At 38.5% G+C, this 26,940-nt stretch overlaps 1 protein-coding gene across 1 annotated transcript in view; it reads left to right on the top strand.

The window, feature by feature from the left end:
• The first annotated feature begins 176 nt into the window (after positions 1-176).
• CDS1 (CDP-diacylglycerol synthase 1) overlaps positions 177-26,940 on the top strand; it is a 50,158-nt gene continuing 23,394 nt past the window's right edge. Inside the window, exons 1-4 of the mRNA XM_006907581.1 lie at positions 177-524; positions 14,045-14,172; positions 19,250-19,346; positions 24,883-24,980. Coding sequence (XP_006907643.1) covers positions 408-524; positions 14,045-14,172; positions 19,250-19,346; positions 24,883-24,980 — 440 coding nt within the window. The 5' untranslated portion in view covers positions 177-407. The remainder of the gene's footprint in view (positions 525-14,044; positions 14,173-19,249; positions 19,347-24,882; positions 24,981-26,940) is intronic.

Genomic DNA, 26,940 nt, shown 5'->3' with positions numbered 1-26,940 from the left:
GGCGGGCGCCCGGCGAAGCGCTAAATCGGGTCACGCTTCCTTCTTCTCTCCCCGCCCCTTCTTCTCTTCCCACCTGGGCCTCTGCGTGCAGACGCACACCTGGTAACCGGCTGCCGCGCCGCGCTCCGCGGAGTCCCCGCCTTCTCCGCTCGGGCCCGCACGCACCCTGAGCGGGTCCTCCGAGCCGCGCTCGCTGGAGGCGTCCTCGAGCGCTCGCTCGTTGATGCCGTTTTGGGGGTGACCTGGCGCGGCGGCGACGCCTCCAAGGTGGAGGCGTGTTAGCGGCCGCCGCTCTGCTGGACGTCTGGTGCGCGGCTGCGGGGTGAAGGGCTGCCAGCCAGCGAGACCCCTCGAGCAGTTCAGGTTTCGGGGCGCTGGAGGCCGCCACGGTAGCTCGGGATCGGGAGATGTTGGAGCTTAGACACCGGGGAGGCTGCCCCGGCCCCGGGGGAGCGGTGGTGCCGCCACCACGCGAGGGAGAGGCGGCCGGCGGCGACCACGAAACCGAGAGCACCAGTGACAAAGTAAGTAGAGCCGCAAGAGGCGCACGCCCGGGCTGGGTCCTGGTTTGGGCCAAGACACCTAGGAACAAGGGTGGGGCCCACGGAATGCAGGTGAAGCTGTGTGCCTGCCGCGCCTTCCTCCCAGCCTGGCATTATTTCCTCCTCCTTTGAGTTGGGTCGAGAACCTGGACCCCAGTGATGGTGCGTTTCCCAGGATGACCGCGGCCGCTGCCGGGGTGGCTGGATGGTTCACCTTGACTACAATTTAGTTTCTTCCCATTCCAGTCCCTCCCCCTCCGCGGGATCTGGGACCTATGCTAGAATCTGGATGGAACCTGGCATCCTAGGAGCTAGCTGCCACTTCACACCTTCTCGGCCGAAGAAAAAAGTTAATAAGGACTAAACTTAGGACAAACACCTTCAGTTCCAACATGTCATTGGATCCTGAGGCTGGAGGCTTGTTTTCTGGCGCTCCGCCATGAGCACTTTCGTTTCCTCTGTCCTTTTTAGTTATGATAGATTTTAGAGATTTGGGAGTATTATACACGTGACAGAATTGTAATCCTGCTTCTTTTGAGTCCACCGCAGACAGTGCAGTTCTTCTGTCTACCAGTAGATTTCCTTTGACCTGACAGGTTAATTCATGAGGACTTTTAACTCCCTTTCTGTGGATTACCCTTGCTTCACATTTAAGAATAAGTAGATGTAATACCACTATTCTGCTTAAAGGTCGACAGAGATTCAGCGGTAGGCTAATTCGATAATGCAGTGGTGCAAGTAGGAATTTTTTAAAACAATGCAGTTTTATTACCTTTTGGACTGGATGGTTTAGGTAATTGGGCCAGAGAATAGATCGTTTTATAAAATCTTCTGTTAATAAAATTCCATTTATTTTTAGAAGCTCAAAGCGCTTAAACTATTACTGGAAGCATTCTTTTTTGGAAGCAGTTATTGAAGTTTGAATTACAAAAGTGAAGTGGATTGCCCAATGTCAAGCCCCAGGAACTAGAACCTGTTTCCTGATTCCCTCTCTTCTGGTTTGTACTGTTGCTAAGACTCACTGGCAGTTCTGATTTGGGGAGGGTTCCACATGGAACTTGATGTTGATGAACTTGATGTAACCCAAGTTACAAAGCCCTGGCTGAAGCATGTCACACCGTATCATGAAATAATAAATTTAATTTTAACAGTGATTTCAGAAATGAAACTTCAGAATCAATGAGATGACATCTCCTTTCCTTTTTTCCTACCTTTGATAGCAGGTAGAATAAAATGAGTCTGATAGAACATGTGTCAAGGAACTACACAAAATATAACAGTTTCCAGCTACTGAAGGTTAATGTTACAAAGCTAGTAACAGTGGGCTGAGAATAGTCTTTATGAAAACTGCCTTGGAAACTAAACCAAAAATTAATTAGATTAGGATTTGTTTCCTTTTAGCACGAGTATAGTTTAGAACCAAGAAAATACCAGCTTCCTCATGTCAACTTCCTTAACCAGAAGAAGCTAACAAGGTTTTAATAAAAGAAAACATGTTCAGGAAGTCATGCATAATATAACTTTTGAATTAATTTGATTTCTTAACACCCTAATGTATTTAAAATGAAAACTATTTCTGTGGTTTGATTTGACACAATGCTGTTATCTCTAGCTATCTGTGACTGGGTTACCTCACTGTGTATTTATTTGTTTATTTAAAAATGCTGCCATGTTGGTTTTCTTTAACACCTATCCAGCTGTATTTTGTTTTCTGAGGGTAGGCATTGCCCTAGGTAACCTGTTTTGTTAGGATTTCTTAGACATGAGAATTTTCAAACCGTGTCTAGAAAAATAGTGCTGTACTTTTTAGAGTTTATCACAAGGAACTTAACTTAGCAAGCTTTGAGACATTGAACTCTATCCTGTCCTTTCTTATCAGGGTGTATATTTGAATGCACATGTATTTCCAGATCAAGGGCTATTTTAAAATCAGAGGCTGGTTAATATTTGGTTCATTTATACTCTTAAAGTGCCTTCTCTTTTCAAGCTGAGAATATAAGAAGTGGAGAAGGTATATCATATTATGCTATTACAGTACACACTCATGCCGCTTTGTAGTCTTTTCTTTAATAGTGTTATTAATGTGACATTCTCATTGTTCAGGACCTGGAGACTTATGCTGAGAGAAGGCTCTGGAGAGTTAGAAAGTGAAAAGTGATTCTTACTTGCGGGGGAATGTTCCCAGTTTTTACATGCTGGAGTAATACCTGAGAGATTACAAGACCACTCCCTCAAAGAACTCCCTAGGACACATAGGAGTTAGATTTATTAGAAGTCTGAACAAGGCTCGTTGCTCATATCTAGGGTGTAGTGGGACTCTACATAGGAAAAAAAAAAAACACAGAAAAAGCTTTAAAGAGGAGGTGAGGGTTGAGCTGGGAATTAAAAGATGTCAGGGGACTCACCAGGTAGATAAGTATTGGGGAAGGAACATAGGCAAAGGGCATGTGGAGGTGTTTCTTGAGTCAGCATTCTAGGTTCAGAGACCTGAAATTAGTTTGGTAATCCTGGAGCATAAACTGCATATTTGGGAGATGGAATTGAGAGCTTCAGAGTCTTTTGAAGGTGGTTAAACTTTAGTCCATGGACTTTAGGAAGTCACTGGGAAGTGTTTGCAAAAGCATTAAGCTTATCACTTATAGCAGCAGTCTGGAGAAAGTGTTGGAAGAGGGAGAGACTTGCCACAAAGAATCCAGATAGGAGTGTATGGCAAATGCTATTGATAAGAAATGATGAGAGCTTGGAGTGAGTCTAGTAGGGGCAGTGGTGTAGGGCTTGAGAGAGAGGATATATATGTTAGATAATGGCGATGGGATCTAGACTAAGGTGACCAAAGACCAATAAAATAAGACGTGCTGAGAGACATATTTTCACCCATAACTTTAGAGTTTTAGGAAAGAAGCAAACATTTGGGGGCAGTTTTGCAGGTTGGGAGTGAGAGTGGGTGAGCTGGTATGGACAGGGTGTGATTCTTCAAAATAGAGAGGTGGTTCAGGGCGGTGATGGAAACTGAAGTGAAAGGTCAGATCTGGACATGTCGACTTTTGATTTGGATAGAGAGGGGAGGGAACTGAAGACAGAGCTTTGGGAGGTGCCCATGTTTAGAGCAGCGGGTAGATGAAGGAAGCAAGATAATGAGGTCCTGGGAGCTAGAGAAGAACAGATTGCTTAGAGCAGTGGTCCCCAACCTTTTTGGCACCAGAACCCAGAATCTAATGCCTGATGATCTGAGGTGGAGCTGGGGAGTGGCTGCAAGTACAGGTGAAGCTTCGCTCCCCTGGTACTCACCTCCTCTTGTGCAGCCTGGTTCCTAACAGGCTATGGACTGGTACAGGTCTGAGGCCTGGGAGTTAGGGACCCCTGGCTTAGAAGATACCATCAATAGTATTTAGGAATGAGGGTGAGGCATGGAGCACAGTTCAGCAAAAGATCTTAGTAGAAACCAGGGTTTAGGTTGAAGAATGTGAGAGGTGAGATTTTTTGGTAGTTATTTTCAGGAAGTGTCAACAAAAGGCAGTACAGGATAGTAGCTAGAGAGGACTGAAGGATCAAATGAAATTTTCCTTTTTCAAGGGAGGGAGGATAGAAATTTGTGTGAAAGAAGTCAAATGTAAGTGAAGATGCTGATGAGGAAGGACAGGCCCTAGGGGGGAAAAAGCAGGCATGGTGTGGACAATACAGATGATTGGGGCATCCAAGGAAAGGAAGGAAAGAATGGAGAGTGGATGCAGAAACATTTTGAAAAGCACTGGAAGGAAGAACAAAGTGTTTAACTGATGCTTTCAATTTTCTCAGTAAAGCAGGGTCTCAGAACCACAAAGCTTCAAAGGATCTTAGAAACAATGTAGTTCAACCCAATGTCTGTCTGTCTGTGTCTGTCTGTCTACCTACCTACCTATCTACCATTTCTCTCTCTCCCTCCTCAGGTCTTTAAAGTATCTTTTATATTATACTTGGGAATTCTAAAGAATATCCTGGTGTTACCACATGAATTTTTACTTACTGTTTGTGATCTTGACTTGAAACAGCTTATTTTCTTAATATGTTGAGAAATTATACCATAGGATGTCATCAGCTATATCAAGCTTTGGATCCAGTGGACTTTTTGATACAAACCATATTTCGTTTGTCATAAATGTACTAGGGAAAAGTGGGACGATTAAAAAGTAGTCCTACTCTGGAAAATTATCTCATAAAGAAAAATTATATACATGTATAGGATAATTATTCTTTTTATTTATGCTTATATGTATATGCTTTTTTTGTAAAACAAACTTTCACATGTTTTTTCGTGGTTAGCATAGCTAAATATCAAGGTTTTGTATGCTTGTTTTCTTTTAACTATTTTGTTTCGGGCCGTCTTTAAAAAATACAGGTTTTAATTCAGTATAAGGAAAATAGGTCATTTAAGAATTTACAGACATTTTGTGAGGCTTGGCTTGGTTCTGTGTATTCAGTAAATTGTTGTTGGGTACCTATTATATTTGAAGTTCTGATTGCATGTCACCTTTTTTGTAGCTCTTTGTACATTGAGAAAAAGGGGTGAAACCAGGATTTGTTTGTTGCTCAACAACTAATAGAAGAATATACTAATATCTTGGATTGTGGACTTTAACTTCATGGTTCAAACAAAATTTTTAACTTCCACAGCTGAAAGTCTTTAAAAGAAAGCATTTAGTAGACCATTACTAGCAAAAATGTTCAGTCTTAGAGCATGGAGTCCATACCACCAGCAGCATGGCTAGGTAGGAAAGACAACATGTCTATGTCTTGGAGTTTGCAAATATTTTTACATCAAATAGAAGAGAGAAGAAAGAAAGAAGTGAGCCACCTGAAAGAATTTACATTAGCTGTAGTCTGGAAAGCACAATTGTAAACAACAAATAGAGGCTCCTGGTGTTAGATGGTACCTGGTTCAAATAATCTGCGGAAATAGCCACCTGGAAATTAATCCAAAGTCTCAACAGGCAAAACGGGGATGTGAACAGTCTTTTGTCAGAGCTGGTCCACGGCCATTAACTGGCTAACTGTTCTGTCCCTTTCTATCACTCTCTGACCACTCTCATTTTAATTTAAAACATCTCAGAATTTTCTCCTTGTCATTGGAATAAAGATAATAAAGCAATTTATAGTTTGCAAAATACTCACATATACGTAACACCAGTCTGAATCTCTTTCACAATTGTGTGTCCAAGAGAAAGAGACTTAGTTGACACTTGAGAAAACTTGTTTGGAAACCTACATTCCTTTCCTAAGGTCACACAGTATTTAGAGCCGGGATATAGCCCAAATTTTCTGAGTACAGTAATGTAAAGGAAAATTAGGTCCTAAATTTATAAAGTTAATTAGAATATTTACTTAGGAACATTTTTTTTTCTTTTTTTTTTTTTACCGTTACTACTTTGTGTGATTTTTGAACTATACTGGCCTTTCTGAATTTGGCTAGAAACTTTTTGTTGAAAATCTTTAATTCTGTGATTTCAGGCACATGGATTTAAATCAAATAAAATTGTTTTCGTATTCTCTTACTTATTTTATGATTAATTAGGCGAAGAAGTCATTAGTTTTTATTTTATAGCTGCTCACACTTAGATTTGCTTAGTTGGGAGATGTCTTGGAACCTATTTAATGAAATGGTGTCACATTTTGAAGTGACTCCACAGAAGTAGAGAAACTAATTTCATTAATGACTGGTTGGTTGGTGATCATGCCCGAGGTGTGCCAAGTTTAGTTATCTTATGTTTATTTTCTTATCTGCAAGGAGAGGTCAAAGTTATTTTTCTTGTCCTGTCATGGTGTTTGTTTGCATAAGACTTTGTCAGAACTACCAAGATTTTTAAGGTTTCTTTTAAATGTAAAATTGGGATGAGAATGCACAGGAAGGGAGAAACAAGAATCCAGTCCAATGCGAGGAGCTCCTCACTTTGGAAATTTAAAGCGGCTTGTTGCAAATGTGGTGGCTAGGAACACAGTACCACTTTTAGGCTTCCTGACTATGCTCGCAGTCCCCTTTATTTCCAGGATATGTGGCCAGGTGTTTAAGAGCTTTGTGAAAGGCTGGTGAAGCCAAACTGACCTCATCATCTGGTTGGCCCAGGTGGGGCCAAACATTTTGGCAATTAAGATTGGGCTGACTGCTACCTTCCTACTCCAAGCAGGTTATTTCAAAACAATATAGTGCTGTGGGGAAGCAAATGTTGATTAAACCTATCTGGAGTTTAGTATTTTACTTTGAAATACAAAAATTCAAATCTGGAAAACGAAATTAGACTCACAAGTCTTTCAAGGTTATGGTTTTTATTTTCTTTTTACCCCCTTACTGCGTTTGTACATGAACTGTTTCTGGGTTGAGGCTTTGAATAACTCTGAAACACAGCTCATGTAGAGTTCAGTGACGATGGTGACCCTGGAATTTTGCATGTGGTACTACTTATAATAATTTATATTGCTATTGATAAATATGGACTCAGTACAAAAGGATCATGATACAAGGAACCCCTTACCACCTAGGTAATCTCAGCTTGAATTTTATTCTCAATATTTCCTTCCCTCACTTGATAGGTTTATAATGTATTGTATCCCCAAACAGTATGTTGTTTTGCTTTGAATTTTTCCGAGCTTTTTATTATAAAAGTTCTTAATCGCATATGAAATTTAAAAGGTTAGTACAATGATCATCAACACATCCAGCACTTAGATTTAACAACTCTGAAGAATTTGCCAAATTTGCTGTATCTTGCCATATATGTATATGCAAATATTTTGTTGGTGAACCATTTGGAAAAAAGTTGTAGAACTCATGGCCCTTCACTCCTGATATGAAATCATGCTTCTGTTAAAGACATTCTCCTATGGAACCACAATGCCTTTATTATATCTAAAAATTTACTAGTAACTTTCTTATCTACAGTCTATATTCTAATTTTCCCAGTTGTTGCCAAAATGTCTGTAGGAGCTTCTAGAGGTTGCCTGTATGCCTTGGCTTGCAGCCCCTTCCTCCATCTTCAAAGCTAGCATCATTTGGGCCCCTGCTTCTGTCATCACATCTCTAACTGACTTGTCTCTCTTTCTTTTTCACTATTAAGGACCCTTGTGATTATATTAAATAAACTAACCTGGATAATATAGTATAATCTCCCCATCTCAAAGTTAGCTGATTAGCAAACTTAATTCCATGTTACTTTAATTCTCCCTTGTATTGTGACATAATATATTCACAGATTCCTTGATTAAGACATAGATATAATAGGGGTCGAGGGAGGGGACTTATTTTGCTTATGACAGGCTCCCTGAAGAAAGGTTTTCTGGAAGTGATATCTAAGTTGACCTTAAGACTAAATACTAGTCAGCATATCCAGACTCCACGAGAAAAATGTTACAAACAGCAAAATGTTGAGAGGTCAAGACTGTGTTAACTCTGGGCAATACAGGAAGTGCAGTTCTGCAGAGCGTGAAGTGTCAGGGTGGGCATATGAAATTTAAAAGGTTAGTACAATGACCTTATGTACTAAGGCGAGAGTCCAGCCTTGAGAGTCAGAGGAGGTCGGATCTGTGCAGTGGGAAGCCCTTGGAAGATTTTAAATGGACGATTGACTAATCACATTAGCCTTTTACTTAAGGCATTTTATGTGCTGCTGATGCACATATTGGGTTTCTCTGATCCCTGCATTGGGATCCACTATATGATGTAATGCCTGATCAGACTAGTTTGGTGGTACAGTGGACCGACCATCCAATCACCTCTTTCCTTCAGTGGGGATTAGAACAGGGCTGCAGAGAAAGATTTGGAGACCAATCTTTTCCTTCTCAGTTCAAATTTGAAAAAGATAAGGAGGCTTTACCAGTCATAATAAGTGTAGGATAGGACCATAGAGTTGATCCCTGAGATAACCTGTCTATAGAATGCATTGTTAATAAATCCTTTGCTCTTTCATCATCATCATCACAGTGGTCTTGAAGACATCTACACTCCACTCCTGGTTCACAACACTGCTGACTCACTAGGAAACAAACCAGCTTAGTTCCCCTCTCCGGCACAGACAGAGACAGTTTCTGTCCTCTGTTCACTTCCTGTCCTGGAAGAAAAGGAAGGAATCTGTGTCTGTGGAAACAATGAAGGAACAGAGAGAAAATGCTGAAATTGGGAATATAACCTAGTGCTTTTTCAGGTAGGAACCATTTAGCTTCAAAATTTTGGAAAGGCCTCCTCCTTTTAGGCACAGAGTTCTTTGTCATTTGAGGGTTTCTTTTTGCTTGGTTACAATTTTAATGCTGAACTAGATACAGGGATCAGTGTGAATCTTAAGGCACCCACAGTGGAGAAACCACCTTGGTTGTCTGACTCACATTTGGGAGGACCAGGTATAAAGGAGGTGGAAAACATGAGTGATTTAACATATTATCGTTTGTTGACTTCTAAACCACTTTTTACCTTCATTAGTTCAGAGACTTTTCTTCGAAGCCATCATCTGAATGGACTGGAGCCTCATGCCCTTGTTCTTGTCTTTTCAGTCTCCACTATTAGGAAGCAAGCACCTTAATCCTCTTTTTCCTGACCACTGGCTCCTGTCGCTCTCCAGGAGTCAGCATGAGCTATAAATGACTTATGTTAAATTGACCATACTTACACTCCACAATTTGATAAATTTTGACACATGTATACACCCATGAATTCATCGCTACAATCAAGAGCATATCCAGAGTTTGCTCCTGCCCTTTTGTAATTCCTTCCTCACCTCCAGAAAATCACTGATCTGCTTTCTGGCACTATAATTTGTGTTTCCTAGAATTTTATATAAGTGAAATACTATTCATAACATGTATGTATACACACATATACGTATACATACTATATGTACATTTTGTCTGGCTTTTTTTGCTCAGCATAATTATTGTGACATCCGTATTGTTGCGGCATCAATAGTTCACTCATTTTTATTGCCAAATATTATTCCATTGTACCGTTGTAGCCCAGTTAGTCCTGTTCCCTGTTGAACATTTGAGCTATTTCCAATTTGGAGCTATTACAAATAAAGCTGCCATGAACATTGTGTTCAGTCTTTGTGTGGCTATATACTTTCATTTCTCTTGGCCAGGTAATCTAGGAGTGGAATGACTAGGTCATATGGTAGACACGTGTTTGACTTTTTGAGAAACTGCCAAACTGTTTTCCAAAGTGGTATGCCATTTTCCGTTTCCACCAGCAGCGTAAGAGAGTTCCAGTTTCTCCACATTCTTCCATCACTTGATATGTCCAGTTTTCAAATTTTAGCCGTGCTGATAGATGTGTAGTAGTATCTTTTTGTGGTTTTGATTTTCCATTTCCCTAATAACAGATGATGTTGAACATTTTCTCATATGCTTGTTTGCCGTCTGTGTATTGCCTTTGGTGAAATGACTGTTAAAATATTTTGCCTATGTATTTTAATTTAGTTGTTTTTTTAAATTGAATTTTGAGAGTTTTTTATGTATTCTGAATGCAAGACCTTTATTTCATATGTGATACATGAAATATGTGCAAATATATTTTCAGTCTGTGGCTTGTTTTCTTATTCTAACAGTACCTTTTGAAAAGCAGAAAAATTTAATTTTAATGAAGTTCTGTTTATCAGTTTTTTGTTTTATGAATCATAGTTAAGAAATCTTTGCCTAATACACTATAGGTTATAAAGATTTTATAAAAGTTTTATAGTTTTATATAAAGGCCTATGATCCTTTTTTTTTTTTTGCATGTTAGTATCCACTTGTTTCATGTCCATTGAATTACCTTTTCAACTTTGTTGACTATCATTTGACCATATTTATGTGGTTTTATTTCTGCACTCCTTATTCTGTTTTCCATGGATCATTTTTTTCTTTTATGTCAGTAACACAGCTTGATTACAGCTTTGTAATAACTCTTGAAAACAGGTAGTGTAAGTTCTTCAACTTTGATCTCTTTTCCAGGCTATTTTGGCTCTTTTAGGTCCTTGGAATTTTCACACAAATTTTAGAATCAGCCCGAACATTTTCTACAAAAAAAACGTAAATAAAAATAAAAAAACCTGTAGAGACGTTTATTGGGATTACACTGAGTCTGTAGATCAATTTGGGAGAGAATCGCCATTTTAATTTCCCTCCAGTATGGTTTCAAATCACAGCTGCATTACTCAAAACTGTGTAAATGTGAGCACTTTACTTAATCTTTCTGAGCCTAAATTTTTTTCATCTACAAAACAGAGGCGATTATTTACCTATCTCTATGGTAATGTGAAGAATAAATAAATCTATACTTGTAAAATGCCTTTGCTTATTTTCTAAGTACACTTTCCCTGTAGGAATTGTATTTAAAAGATAATAAAGAAACTTGTATTTAACTTTAAGCCATCATTTACCGGACATATTTTCATTATAATTTTATATTTGGAAAAGAGTCAGTCAGTTCTCATTTTACGTAAGTACAACTGAAGTCCCAAGCTAAATGACTTGGTCAAGACTACTTAGCTAGCAAGAACAAATGGGAACTTATTTTAATCTTAAATGTTAGCATGAGTTGACAGACTCAGCTCATTCAACACATATTTACGTATCGCTTAATAAATGCCAGCCACTGTACAAAGTCCTCTGCTGCCTTCCTGGGATTCAAGAGTGAGGCCAGTGGATGATATTTCCTCTTCTCACAGTTTGTGAGTGACTAGAGAATACAGACAAGCAACAGATAATTTGAATATAGACTAATAGGTACAAAGTAGGGATATTGTGGAAACAGTTGAAGAGCAGCTAACCTGGAGCTGGAGGTCAGGGAAGACATTTCTAAAGGAAGTGACCTTGAAGCTGAGGTCAGAGGATGAGAGAGCAGTAGCCAGGTTAGAGGAATGGAGAAGGGAGGATTGGAACCAGGATGTGGGCAAGAGCGAGAATGTGTAATTCGTGTATTGTAGATAGAACAAACATCTGGATGCAAGAGAGAGAATGACATGGTGCAAAAACAGGGGCGTCACCAAAGAGTGGCCGGAGGAGCAGGGCCCCGTCATCAACAGTATAAGCAGTGCAAAGTAATTTGACTTTTTCTTGTGTTTGTGTGCTGGGGAGTGTTAAGATCAGATCTGCAATTTAGGACGATTATTTTTTTATGTTGAAAATAAAGTAGAGAGGGCAGGATGGAGGGCAGGGGGATGAGGTGCTGAGGTACGGGGGAGAGGATGTTGAGGAAGGGTAGTAACAGTGGGCGAGGATGGACATGGGGGAAAGACGAATGACAGTCTTGGTACGAAGTGAATGTCCTTTGGTCAAAGAAGATGCAAGAGTTAAGTTGATAGCCAGGTTTCTGATGGGAGTTAATTGGTTTCCTGTATGGTGGTGGTGTCTTCACCTCAGTAGGACATACAGAAGGGGCAGCAGGTTTGGTATGGAAGAGAGGTCAGTTTGCTTATGTTGAATTTCAGATGGTGCTGGGGAAAACTCACTAGAGATGGCACGCTGGGAGGTAGAGACACAGATTTGTGGGGAGTCATGAGTCTATAGAGAGATGGAAAGGAGGCTATGAGGGTGCATGAGATCACCGGGTAGGTGGTAGGAGAGCATGGACTTACAATGGAAAGTGGAGGATTATTGTCTTTAAATTATGGGTTTGAGAAGAAGATCCTAATTTGGTTTTCTTAAACATCTTGTGTACCTTCATTCAGCATGCACAAGCCGCATGACTCTAGTTGATCAGTTGATCTTTAAAGTACTAGTTCCTTCTTTCCATGATCTCTAGTCACACTTTTGTTTTCCTTGTCAAGTCTGGCCTCTTCATAACAGGATCTGTACAAGAGATGCAGAAACACAAAAGTCTCTGCTACTAATTCCAGTAGCTGAGTAAAATTGTTCTAAAATGCCATCATTCTTTAGTTATTAGAATGAAATTGAAGAAGCCTAGTTAAATCTTAATTTTTTTCATTTTGCATTTCTCTATGGTATATAAAGTAGAAGCCAGAAGCTTAAGTAATTAAAAGCAGGACAGGTTTCTTCAGGGTGGGAGGAGAGGGTTATGACGCATCACCATTCTTGACAAGTGGACTTTGAAGTGGCTCACTGAAAGCATAGTGTTTTGAGGATCACAATTTGAATTCTGGTCCAATGCTCTCATTTTATGAGGAAACCAAAGGCTGAATTTTTTCAGGGTTGAGTGATTTGCCCTTTGTTACTCTGCTGGGTAGAGTAGAGGTAGAATTAGTACTGGCAACTCCTGATTCCTAGTCTAGCACTCATTTTCTGCAACGTGGTGATGTCGTCTCATGGAGCCACTTCCATTGGTCACCATCTAGTGGAGACCATCACCACTCCCACCACTCCTGCAACGTTCTGGGTTATTGGTGAGAAAAAGAGGAGCATGGAAAAGAAAAAAAGTGATGGGTTCCATTGTCAAAGACCTGTCTGGCATGTCAGACTGACAGCAGGTACCCTGACATTTTCAGGGAATGTTTTATCTGGTGGTTTATTAAGTCAGTATCTTTCTTTCCATTTAAACTGCTTTAGGGCCAACAGACTCTCAGTGTCATGGTGGGAATTAGACATGTCTGTTTCATTTGTCATTTGGGTATAATGACATTTAATTTCGTAATTGTAAGAAAGGTATAGTTAGTAAACAAAAGCTTGTTATTGATTTATGAAAACTGAAAATATTCCCCTGAAGCTAAAATTTTACTTGGTAAGCCACTTAATGAGGAATTGGAAGACTTGATTCAATCCTAGTAATAGCTCACTTCTCTGACTTCACTAAGTCTTCAGCATTATATTAAATGCTTCCATTTTATGGATGAAGAAAGTCAAAAGGGGCGCTACTAAGGGCTTCTTTTGAGACTCCTGAACGTTCTGAATCCCCAGGCGCTTTCATTCCTAGGCCTAATGTTCTGCTCAATGTTCCATCTTCTTTTATTTGCCTCTTGCAGACATTCTCACTCTTCTACTCCAATTCGGCCCCCTTGCCCCAATTTTTCTCTCTGTAAACCATTCTCCCAAAGTATATATATGTGTAGCACTCTTTATAGATGGTTGCTGGGGGTAGGAGTATAGGTGTGGAGACTGTTACATTATAGCATAACAAACAACTTCAAATTGGAATTATATATATATTTTGTATATCATGCTCTGCCAGTGTAATATATTACATTTATCGACGCTTTGATTGTAATCAAATAAAAAAGGACTGTGTAGAGATGATAAGAATCTACATAGAATTAGCAAAAGAGTAAATATTTGATTCTTTCGGTAAATTTCTGATTTATACAATATAAGAGTTTCTTTTTGTGTCTTTTATTTAAATGAATCCTTTATGTTAATAGATTTTAGTAAAGATCATCAAACTTTCCTAACAAAGAAGTACAAGAGTGTGTATGGACAGTCAAGCGAAGTTAATAGTTGTTTCTTTGTTTCGAGTCGTTTAACTAAGATTTGACACACTGAGCGACAGACACATGCATTGGCAGGCGCAGTGCTTTTTTTCTGTTTTACAAAGTGATTTTCCCTTTTTTTAATTTTAGGAAACAGATATTGATGACAGATATGGAGATTTGGATTCCAGAACAGATTCTGATATTCCAGAAATTCCACCATCTTCAGATAGAACCCCTGAAATCCTCAAGAAAGCTCTATCTGGTTTATCTTCGAGGTATGATTGGGTGAAGATGAATATAATGGGTGCACAAGATAAGTTATGAGGTTATCCTGGTCCATGTAATAAATTTCACTTTTTCACAGAAGGCTTATACTTTTTCACTGTATGTGAGTCACAGTACTAAATGCTTAATGTGCATCCTTTCCTGTAAACTTTAAAATCTGATGAAGTATGAGAAAACCAAGTCTGAGAGGTTAACTGGTGAAGGTGGAGCTAGTAAGACACGGACCTGAGATTCTTGTTTCAATTTGTCAAATTTCTGAAACCAGTGATCCATTTACCACATCAGCTTTCCTTTTCTAATGTTGGAATATCTAATAAGGAAAGTTCCATCTTCTCTGTTCCCCGTTTTTCAAATGCCAGACAGAACTAGGCCATTTTTTTTTTTCTTTTAACTGGGTTTTATATTATTGTTTAAAACTCTATTCAATTTTATATTTGTGCTACATTTTAAAATGTATAATCACCACTAAATTTCAGTTAATTTTATATTGCCCTCCATTGTATGCTTTAGTAATATGAATTATAAAATTTATAAAATAAATGTAAGCTTTTATCCAGATTAATATGTGAAATCTTAAATGTTGGTATAGGACAGTGTTTTTTCATCTTTTTTGACTGTGACAGTAAGAGATATATTTTATACCTCATCCCAAGAGACACACAGATGTATATTTTAACTGCTACAAAATGTTATGAAGCAATTCTCGTGATTACTGTGTGTGATTTCTGTTTGATACGGTTTTATGTTATTGAACAAAAAATGTTAGATGTGAATTACTAAGTTGATTTTAGTACCCATGGATCATAGTGAAAAAAACTGGTTTAGTCATATCTAGTAAATATAATATGAATTTTTCTGTTTTTAATTTCTAGAAGATAGCCATAGTTTTTTAATGAATAGAACAAATTTTTGCTGTCCATTATTAAAAGCGTGATTATTATTTTAATAGTCTAGATCCCAATTGTTTTTACGATCTAGTGCACAAATGTACTTTTGCTTTAAAATCTTATCAAGTCTATCTTAGATTTGAATAGTTCTTATGTGAATTTATATAAGAATGATGCTGGTTTCTTATGTGTCATTCATAATAATTTCTTAATAATGAAGGCTCCCCTCTCCCCATATAAAAGTAGCAATAGCAAATAATAGCAACTGATATTTATTTGAGCATACACTATGTGCTAGGCATGGCTTCAAGCACTTTACACTTACCAACTAACTTAGCCACACAGCAACTGTGTAACATAGGTAGATATATACCTATTTTATAAACAAGGAAACTGAGGCACAGAAATTTTAAATATCCTATGTCATGTAGCTGGTAAGCAATAGAATCCCATTCTGAACCTAGTCATCATGCTGTCTGTGAAAGAATTTGTTTTGAAAAATGAATAGATGATATGAGACTAGTTTCAATTTTCTCAAGAAACTTCACAATAAAGATTACACAACTGTTTCATAATCTATGTTTTATTCATTTTAGTCTCTTTATCTAGTACCCAAAATTGTCTGCCTTACAATGATTTAGAAGTTGTAGATGCATAGGATTAAAAATACCGGTTACATAAGAAATTTTCATGAATTGCAAAAAAACTCCTATAATCCTCCCACCAAGACACTGATATTTAAAATATTGTGATCTTTACTCTGAAGCTTTTTTCTTCTGCATATTTTGTGTGTGTGTGGTGTGTGATGTAAAAATAGCATTGTTCTGTTTCCGGCTTTTCTCTTGTCAGTTTCATTCTATGGTATTAGGAACAACATCCTTAAATATACTTAAATATTTAAGGATGCGTACTATATTCCTTTGTATGACTATAGTTTAATTTACTCAACCAAACAGCTATTGCTGGGTATTTAGGTGATTTCTAAATTCTCATGATTAAAAATAACTGCATTAAACATTTTTTTTCAAAGTTAACTTTTATTTGGTATCTATAATTATTTCCTTAGGATAAAATCTTAAAATTAAAATAGCTTGCTCATTTTTAAGGTTTTAGTATATAATGTTAGAAAGAGCCTAAGTTGTTAATTGGAAAGGGGCCCGAAAGGTCTTTAGTCACTTGGCAATTTGTCCCAATTTGTTTCTTGACCTGTGTATATGAATATTCATTAGCCAGTTAAGTCTGGCTTTGTGCTTTAGTGAAACCTTTCTTCGGCTATGAGTTTAGCTTAGTGGTCTTCCTTCATCCAGGGAAAATGCCTGGGTTTTGCCCCTCCCCTCTACCCCCATTGGCCATTTGACAATGTCTGGAGACCTCTGGCATCTAGTGGGTAGAGGCCAGAGATGATGCTAAATACCCTATAACGCATAGAATTTACAACAAAGAATTATCTGGCACAAAGTGTTACTAGTACTGAGGCTGAGAAACCAAGGAAATATCCAGGCATATTCTTACTGGTGCTCTTGCCTCCATAATGCCACTTTCCTTCTTTATGGGAACCTGCATACTTCCTCTCCACTTTCTCCAAAGGCTGGTAGATAGGCATTCTCAAAACTCATGCTCTTTGCCAGATGGTCCACTGAGTTCATGTTTATTCTTGAGGGACGCCTCTGCACCCCAGTTCTTGGCTCAGGTGAACTGCCTTGCTAGCCCAGGTTCTTGATGACTCATGAGGCTTTTGTCACTAGGAAATAGGTTTTTTGTTTTTTTTTTTTTAATTTTGTCATTATTGAATAGTGGTAGGTAATGGTAAGTCATCGTACATTTCGAGATTGATGTGAACAATAAGTGTGTAAACCACTTTAGAAAATCACTTTTAAGGACACTACTTAATTATATACCTTTTAGAACTCTCATTTCTGGCTCATACAGGCCCCTGAGACATGAGACTTGAATGAAATTCTCCTCTACTGATTCTGAGTTCCTTTTTCCAAAACAATCTGTGAAGTGATGACTTGGACTCGAAATTATGGCTTTTTCTATTGTGATCATGGTAGCATGGTAAAGGAAATTGAGAATTTTCAATTCAGAATCAGCCTATCTTCTGGTTTTTAGTAACAATAATTTTTTTTCGTGTCATGCTCTGTTTTAAATTCAGTGCTTCTCCCCTGAAAGGAGTCACCTGGTTACTGTTATCAGTAACATATATAATGTTTGAGTATGTGCTTAACTTGGTTTTCGGTATTCTTGGGAAATTTAATTTAGTTAAATTAAACAGGAGAATTAACTCTTTGATCTTGTTGGGGAAAGGGAATTTTTCTCAGAGGGGAAATACCTATGTAAAAGCAACTGGATCGAATACATTCCTCGAGGGCCCGGTTTTTAGTTCCTGTGGAATTTTTGGATGATATGAAGGGAGTGGTTCCCCTGTGAAACCTCTGGTTCTCAGCAGCTACCAGTCTCTGCAGTTAGAGGCCAAGCATCTAACCACAGTACACGTAGACACTGGCAACATCTACTTAGGGGTTGATCTCTGACAGGTAGTGTCCTCTTCCCTAGAAGAGGTTCTCGATTCTGAGTCTGCAGATCATTTATAAGGGAGGGCTAAGTTACATTCTGGGTCTTGTGCATGCAGGACAGGATTATCAGGAGACTGGCTTACGTCCTTTATTTACCTCTGATGAGCTCTGTGACCTAGCCCAGTTTCCTAATCCTTTCATTAACCCGTAAAGGGTTAGATCTATGACATTAAATGGACCCTTTCAGCTGTAGCATTTTTGACATTACACTCACTTCAGTTCACTTCAGTTCACTACACTTGCTTACAGTCTGTGAGAAATTTATGAGTCTACATAGTTTGTTCAACAGTAGAGGGCAATAAAGTCGAGTAAGTAGTTTGACCACCTTATGGAAAACCTTGGAAGCTAGATAAAAGTGTTTGGACTTAATGTTGTTGGCATTTTAAATTTTGAGTGCAGAAATGACATGACAAAAGAATAGTTAAGAAATATCTGGACTATACTGGAGAGTGGTTGAAAGCAGGAAATGTAATCAGTATTTGATAAATGGATGAAATCAGCTAATATTTCTTTTATGGGAAGGAGAATAAAAACCTGTGCTTAGATATTGTACATATATGTTACTATACTTTAAATTGAATCCAAATTTCTTGTAACGTAATTTAAATGCTGTCATTTAAATTCATAGAAATTGGAACAGTCTTAAAGAAAAACTTTACTGTAAGTATAAGTAAAATGAGTGTAGAATGAATAAAAGCAGGGACAGCAATTTTAGATTCAGTAACTATCATCCATATATAGGTAGAATTAGAATCATTTTGCATGTTTCATACAGTAGCTTCTGCCATTTTTATAACAGGACCGTGAAGAGTGACAATACTTGTAAGGTACACTAGGGGTGAAGTGTGAGGCTCCAGGGCGAGGTGGGTGAGGGAGCAGCTGGGTACCACAAGGCCATCAGCCCGAGGATTGAGGGAGATCAATTCTCAGCCTGCCAGGCCAGCAAAGACAAGTGATGGCTCGAGGATAAGAAAATACTTTTCCACCGATGGCCCAGCCTCTAACCAAGGAAAGCCAGCAGCACACTGAGCAATAGAAGGAAATGACTTTCAGCCTGGCCTTGTCCTCTGCGACTGACTTCCTCGTGCCTTCTTTGTTTCAGTGAAATCACTGTGCTCCCCACTTTCAGTTCTGTGTCAGCCTTTCTTTACTTTTTCTCTCTGGAAGGCCGTGCTCTCTGTCTCCACCACCTTAAAATCATTACTGTTTTTGTCTAACACCCCAAAGGATTATTCATCTTTCTAGGGGGCTTTTGTACCTGGCTCCTTCTTCCCTTCCGAATGACCCTGGCAGTAATGTGCACACATCCACGCTGACCCCCTCGCTGCCTGGCTTCATGATTCATCTGCGTTCACAATGTGCAAAATTTAGTTTCTTTCTTTGGCTAACTTAAGGTTTACATTTCATTTAGCTCTTAGTGAGTGATCGAATGCTGTTTGGGTTGCTTGGTTTTTATTTTCGTCGTTACTATATGAGATGAAGTAAGAGATTCTTAAAGTATAGTTAGGTAAAATCCGTAAGTCTGGTAACTCAATACTGAAACCACACACACACAAAAAGTTAAGAACACATGTAATGCTAATTTTGTAAACATTTTCTTTTAGGTGGAAAAACTGGTGGATTCGTGGAATTCTTACTCTAACTATGATTTCATTGTTTTTCCTGATCATCTATATGGGATCTTTTATGCTCATGCTTCTTGTAAGTATTTTACATTTCTCTAAGTATCCCTTGCTTTTTGTTTTTCAGCATTGATATGATTGAAGTAATTTGAGCATGTCATAAATAAGAAGGTAATTCAAGACTTGGTAACAGCAAGTTTAGTTCTTTTAAGCATCTTCTAGTTTATGAAATGGCCTGGACTAATCTTTTCTGTTTGCAAAATGGCCATTCAATGTGTTTATTCAGTAGAGACCAGGTATATGTAATAGATACATGTCCTTTTGTCAGAGATTGTGCCAAGCAGTAGATTTAACAGAAACACACGCACACACACACGCACACATGACTTAATATATTACTGTTAGCTAGATCCCTAACTTCAAGGAACTCAGTCTAATGACAGAGACATCTAAGTAACCATATGAATAAATAGGATAGTAAATAAGTGGGATAGGTCCTATGCTAGGACTTGTTGGGAGAGCACAGTAAAAAAGTACCTAATCCAGCCTGAGAGAGAGATGAGGGCAGACTTTCAGAAGAGATGGTACCATGGCTGAATCTTGAAGAAGCGCCTAGACAGGGAAGGCATTCTGGGGTGGGGATATCATGGGCAAGGCATGGAGGTAAGAGAGAATGTGGTCTGTTGGGGGATTTGCATGTTGTATGTGTGGAGGGTGTTGGATGAGACCAGAGAGGCAAGCAGAAGCCATTCTAGGACTTAGGGATTTTGTTGTGTATGGGAAGCCCAGCAAGTCATGAAGCCAAACAAGTAGTTAAAGCTTTTAATTGGTTCATTTAGCCAGTGCTTCCAAGATGCCTGCTATGTGCCAAGATTGTGCTATTTCTGGGGTATGATATGGTGGTGGTGAAGAAAATGCACCTGTTTCTGTTGTCATGGAGTTTACTATCTGTCCTCTAAAGAGTTGATCAGATGTATAAATAAAAACTGCAATAACCATTTGAAAAAAATAACAGGATACTATAAGAGCAAAAGGGGAGCTGGGAGACTGTCCAGAAACATGATTACTGCGGTCCGAAGGCTGAGTAGGAGTTAGCGAGGAGAAAGGGAGAGCTTGGGGGAAGGAGGGTCACAGCAGAGGATTCCTGTGTATAAAAGCTTTCAAAGAAGCATGACGCATTTGAAGCCCAAAGTGGTCAGAGTGAGAAGGAGAAATGCATTTGTTCAATAAACTCATTACCGGGCGCTGAGCGTGGTTTCGCAGTGAGCAGTGAGAGTGTGCTCTCAGGAATATGCACAGTGTCCCTCTTTTTTATTATTTATTTTTCTTCATCCGATGTGGGTTCGTTTAGCCTCTCTTTATATGTTCACCTCCCTGTTCCCTGGCTGTTCTTGCCCACTTAGAAGTCTGTTTACCTGTCTCACCTGTCTTCCCCTACTCCATTCCATCCTATTCAGAGTGCTAAGCTATGGGTAATGTGATATGGTTTCCCTTTGATTCTGTAAAAGAATAAGTTTTAAACTGAAATTAGACACGATTGGAAAAAAATTCCATCAACTACTGAAACCACTTAAAATAGCTCTTAAAGCACCATAAGGTCCTTTCACTCTTCTTCTTGTCCTCTCATTAATTTTGTATTTCCTTGAGGATATCAAGGTCACAGAAATGAATAAGAAATTACTTTCTCTGTTCTGCTAATTTGCTGACATCTTGAAGAGCTTTTTTTTCACAAAAGAAAATGGATAATGTATAGGACTGATTTAATGTAAGGGCAGAAAGATGCTGAGTCTGAAAGCCAGGTAGGTGGGGGGTGAGCATTATCCAGGTGTGACTCGAGGGAAGGGCCTCAGCCCCCAGTCTTCTCACGCTGAACCCACTGAGGGCTCTTAGTGCCAGTGACCACCACCGGCCTCAGGACTTGGGCATTTAAGGAGTGAATGTGTACAGAGCACTTTTCAGTGTTGTGGAAGAAGGGATTGGATGATAGACAGCTCAGTGAGGTTTTGTGGATGAAGGAACTTTTGAGTGGACCTTGAGGATCTCTTGTGGTGGAGTGAGTGCGTGCTGTGAGCAAAGGTCTAAGTGACTAGGTATGTCAAAAAAAAGACAGGTGATGCCCTTTTCTTGGAGTGCAGGAAACCTGGAAAAATGATTAGGGATCTGATTCTCTGGAGGGTCTTGCAAAACGATGTGAGACAGTTTGGGATTTATTTGGAAAGCATTGAGCCATTGAAAATATTGAGGATCATTTGAATTATGATTCCCCTTTAGAAGATAATTTTGATCTAAGACATCACAAAACACCAGTATCCTTATACACTGACTCAGGCTGGTTTGGTGGGCTTCATGTGAATAAGAGACATTATCTCTAAACTAAACTATTTGGTTTGGTAACACCAAGGGCCAGAATTTGTAGACAGAAACTAATTTTTAACTACCCTTTTCTGGAAAAATTCAAAACACCTTTAAAGACATCCTTGTGTATTTGGATTTTGATTTTTAAAAGAGAGATCACAAGCATACCTAAAGTACTGGGCTTTTTTGTTCATTTTTTTTCTATTATGAATGGAAAATACCATTTTATTACAAGTTATTTCTTTGGTGAGCTTAATCAAAGAAGAATATAAAAATATTAAAGATCTCGTTAAAGTAGATTTGAACTGTTATAGCTCTTAGATTTATTGTATATGCATGCACACACATGTATGCACACGTGCACATGTCTACATACATATGCTGTATTTATGATATTTATGTTGAGTATGGATGGATATACACATAGACACGCTATTAGTACTCAATTGATATTTTATGTGTTTTAAAGTCTTATTCATGTTCATATCCCTAACTAGGTCATTCATATTTTGAGTCATACACATTTATCTAGCATGCAGTCAGTCGCCTTATGATACCAGTACTTAAAAATGACTAATTCAAGAGAGTTTTATTAAAAACTTGCTTCTAGGAAAGGATAGCTATTATTTTAAGATGAAATTCATACTTGTGTTCCTTAAAATGAGCTTTTTCCCTTCAGCCTCTATTTATAGTACTTTAATTGTTGCAGTCACAGCTTGGAGTCACACTTTCTAAAGAATGGAGTTACTAAAGCATATTTTGATCTAAAGGCAGATGTGAATATATAAAAGATATTATAGGAGTCCTTCTCCCCCAACTTTCTTGGAAACTCCTATAATAATTGTTTTAATATATATTAAATAATTTACTTTTAAATAGTGTGTTTGCTTTTTTCCCATTGTGAGTTATAAAGTTGAATTAAAATTAATTTGGGAAATAATTTTAAAAAATCACCCCTAACCCAGTCATCAACCACCCAATTAATACATGTATACATACATATGCTATATTTATAATATTTATGTTAATAAATTAATACTGCCATTTGATATGCTTCCTCTCATCCTTTTTTTTTTTTTTAATGTTTTAAAAACCATGATGGTGCTCATAATGTGACTAAAATTTTGTGTCCTGCTTTGTAAACTAAATATCGAATGTTTTGTGTCGCTCGACAGTCTTTACAGCCATCAGCATTCATCTACTCAATGGAACGGAGGACATCCTAAGTTATTTTAACCTTTGTGTTATTTTTAGACATTCAGGTTACGTTCTGGTTTTTATTGTGAATGACACTATCCTAAACATATTAGAATGTAAAGATTTTTCACATGCAGGATGATTTTCTTTGAATAGATTTCCAGCGTGAAAATAGGCACTTTTATTTGTATAACCCATAGGTACCATGGTTTAGACTCAACATATTCAAATCTGAACTTATATCCCATCCCCAGCCATTATGTATAAATCTATTTCCCAAGCTTTCCTAGTGGTATTCTGTGTTCCCCTCTATCCCTTAGCCCCCCAGTTTCTTCAACCACCAAATCCAGTCAGTTCCAACTCCTCAATGTCTCTTGTTCCTTGTACTTCATCCCCCTGCTGCTGTCCTATTAGATGCCTTACTATCTCTACGTTTGCTGCCTCTCCAGTCAATTCTTTTCACCTCTATCATCCCTAGACACTCCTCTAATCATGTCCTTTCATGATTAGCACAAACTCCTTTGGCCAATCTTTTGTGCTGTTTCCTATGTCCAGACTTATCTATCTGTACTTCTCATGCCCACCTTAGTATTCTACCTACTCTGAAACCCTTGGCTCTATAAATAGCATGGCTTGGCCATTTTATCTTAACATCTAGCATTGTTCCCTGTCTGTGATTTTTGTTGTTTAAAAATAACTTTTGATATTATGTACAAAGGTTATTTGAAAGACAGTATTTAAATTTCCTCTTGCCTTTATAACACATTTATGACTTTTTCTTGAAAGAACTATTTATAGTAGTTTGGCATAATTTTTGTCATGTGGCTGAGGGGACACATTACCTTTTTAAGTATTTGATTGGACATGTAATAGGTATAGTGGGAAAAAATAGCTTAAGAATATCCTGAGCAGTAAGTTTGGGAAAGCTAACTTGTGGAGATCATAAAAGAAATCCAGAAGTATATCCTTGGGCAGTTTGGTAAGCTTGTTCTGTAAAAGAACAGAAGGCTTTAAGGAGCTACATATGTCTCTATCACATAATCTTTTTTTTTTTTTTTTAACGCTTTAAAAAATACGAAACCCATTCTCAGCACCAGGGCTGAGTACAAAAAGTGCTTTGGTGTATACTCTTAGAGGTTGAAAAAATTAATTTGCTATATTCACAAATATTTTAATCTCTTAGTACATAGTAATAAGTGTTCGACTTGTATTTGCTCTTTGAGTCTTGGAACTGACCTAAGCCAAGCACTGGATATAGTGTTACATCCTCAGGAATTACCTTTACCCAGATTAGTGGATGCAGCAGTTTGAAGAACTACTAAATAGACCATCGAAAAGGGATTAATAAATATAAACTAAGTGTGTATATAAGACAGTGTGCAAACAGAACTGCATAGACTCAGCTGACTGGCCAAAGTGGCTGCAAATGTAGAGGGCTACTTATAATTTGCCAAGGTAGCACCACTTAGATTGATCAGAGATGTATGTAGCTGGCTATGGGAGAGTTGGCACAGCCAAAAGGATGAAAAGACCGTGCCCAAACCCCCAGGTGACTAGGTAAAGTTGTTTTAGCTATTTGTCCTGATAGTATCTTTATCCTTGGCAAGTATACTGGAGTGTATGGTTAAAAATAAATATGCACAAGCAAACTTTCACGTGTGATTATTTTCCTAGGGTAACTCAAGAAACAAAGTGGACAAAAAGATTGTCTATCTTGAGATGGACAACCTCAAGAAATGAAGTGGTAATGAGGGATTAAGCCTACTCAGCTGTCACCAACCAGACAATATCCCTCAACCTTTGGCTTACTCTGCCTCTTCCTACCCCGAACAGGATCTCTCAATAAAATATCATTTTGCTTACCCCTTTGGGACATCTCTTGATTTTAGAGATGTTGAATATTGAAATTTTGCTACTGACATTTAGAATAATTAAAAATGGGTAGGCTACAGACCCATTTATACATATGACATAAATACATATGACAACAAACTACTTATTAAATGATTAAGCACAAATGTAAACATTGAGAAATATATGTCAGTGTTTTCTCTTGGTTTCAGGTTCTAGGCATCCAAGTGAAATGCTTCCACGAAATTATCACTATAGGTTACAGAGTCTATCGTTCTTATGACCTACCATGGTTTAGAACACTAAGCTGGTAAGTAACTTAAAACTTTCAGATATAAAAATCTGGCTCTTTTCTAAAGTTTGTAATGGAGGCATCCTGATCAGTCAGTATCCACATAGTTGACCTTCTAGATTGCTTTTGGAGAAAGATGAATAAAAAAATGCAATTGAATTTTGCAAAGAAGAAAATGATCTTTAACTCTCCCATTCCGACAAAACTATTTTCATGTCTCATCTTTCACTCTGTAGAGATATCTAATTTATATTGAATATGTACGCCATTCTTGTCTTCTTTAAAAAACACCTCAATGTTGGATACATTTCATCTCTCTTATGATTACAATTGTAGGAAAAAGTTTCATTTATCAAATGTTACAATTATGTCACCTTGTCCTTTATTTCCCCTTAGTTGACACGAGACCACACACAGAATTAGATATCCCTACACAGACTGGAAGATGAGATTTGAGAATAGTTGTTTTTGTTTGTTTGTTTTGTTATTGAGTGACCAATGGTTTATTCAGGAGGGGGAAGCCCAAGCTGAACGTCAGTCTCCCATTCTCACGCCTGCAATCTGGTCCACCCTCCCTAAGCCCCCATAGGCCCGGGGTGGAGGAGGGGAGCAGTGGGAGGAGGGATGACCCCACTTTAGCTGCTTCCCACTTTGGTCTCTCTAGGCCCTGGGCCGCATGACATGAAACATGAAGGGTAGAGAAAGAGGAAGACTTTTTGGTGGGGATGGTGTGTAAGTCACCCTTGTAAATAGCACTGGCAGTTATCAGCCCATGAAATAGTGTGTGTGCAAAAGTGAATGTAAAAAAAAAAAAAAAAATTACCAAATGATTTTAATATTTAAAAAGTTTTATACTCTTTTCAAACCTTTAGGTATAATCCTTAGTTATCAAGACCTTGACCAGGAAACATGATAATATAATAGTTTATAATTAACTGGCCATGCCTTTGAATACAGTTGTTTGATTAGTATCAGAGGGGTCCCTATCTTATTAAAACAAATGTATCACCTTTAGGGTTTAGAATAGTCAAAAATTAGTTTTTAGATTTCGGTAATAGCTTTCCTTCTAGCAATTTCATGAGTGGCAAAGTGTACAGGAAATGCTAGGTAAATTAAGTAATTGGAGAATAATTAAATGCTAAACCATGCAGGATTGCTTCTAAGAGTAGGAGAAAAAGGAGGTAGGTCAGGATGGGCTCCAGTGATTATAGAGGGCTTCTTGGAGGAGGTGAGAGAGAAATTGTCATTTGAAATGAAGACAAGCTTTGGATAGAGAAAGTTCTGGTTTGGGGAAGCAGCAGCCTCAGGTTCTAGGTGTGGGGCTGAGGAGGCATGTGCCACAGATGGTGAGACATTCCTGGCCCTCCTGAGCAGAAGGTATTTGTTAGGGAAGAGGGGGGGAAAAAAAATTGGATTGGTGGAGTGGAGTAGGCCTTGATAGCTTTACAGAGGCCCAAAGTTTCCACTGTAGAATATAATAATCATAATGCAGCTGATAGAAATGAAAATACTTGCCCTTTACTTTGAGAACAGTGAGGTCTAATTCCATCCATGTGTACTAGAGGGAAGCCATCCCTTTCTCTTCTTCTGCTCTCCTGGCTCCCCAGGACCCTGTCCTTTGAAGGAGGAGGCACAGAGGAACTGCAAGGCAGTGAGTGTATGGCAAGTCCTTTTCCTCACACAAACTCCCATCCACAAAGTCTCCTGAGTTCAACCTCTCCCTGGGAGAAAGGATGTGCCAGGATTGCGAGGAGGGCCAGGCGATTTATATAGTTTTTAAGTTACTTATAGAGATTTTTTTTCCTGCTGCTACCTCCCATCCCCCACTGCTACCCCTTGAAAAGCACTGCTCACCAGGAGTCGATCTGGAGCATTGAGGAGAAGGAGAAAGATACCAATATGTGTAAGGCAGGTGGGAATATGGCTTAGGATCTCTACTATTAAAAAACAGTAGAGCCGTGAGTAGTTGGGAATGAAT

Source organism: Pteropus alecto, unplaced genomic scaffold (assembly GCF_000325575.1).
Source record: "Pteropus alecto unplaced genomic scaffold, ASM32557v1 scaffold161, whole genome shotgun sequence".
NCBI classification, from domain to species: domain Eukaryota; kingdom Metazoa; phylum Chordata; class Mammalia; order Chiroptera; family Pteropodidae; genus Pteropus; species Pteropus alecto.
Note: the sequence above shows the minus strand (reverse complement) of the source record. Positions and strands in the feature narration are given on the sequence as shown.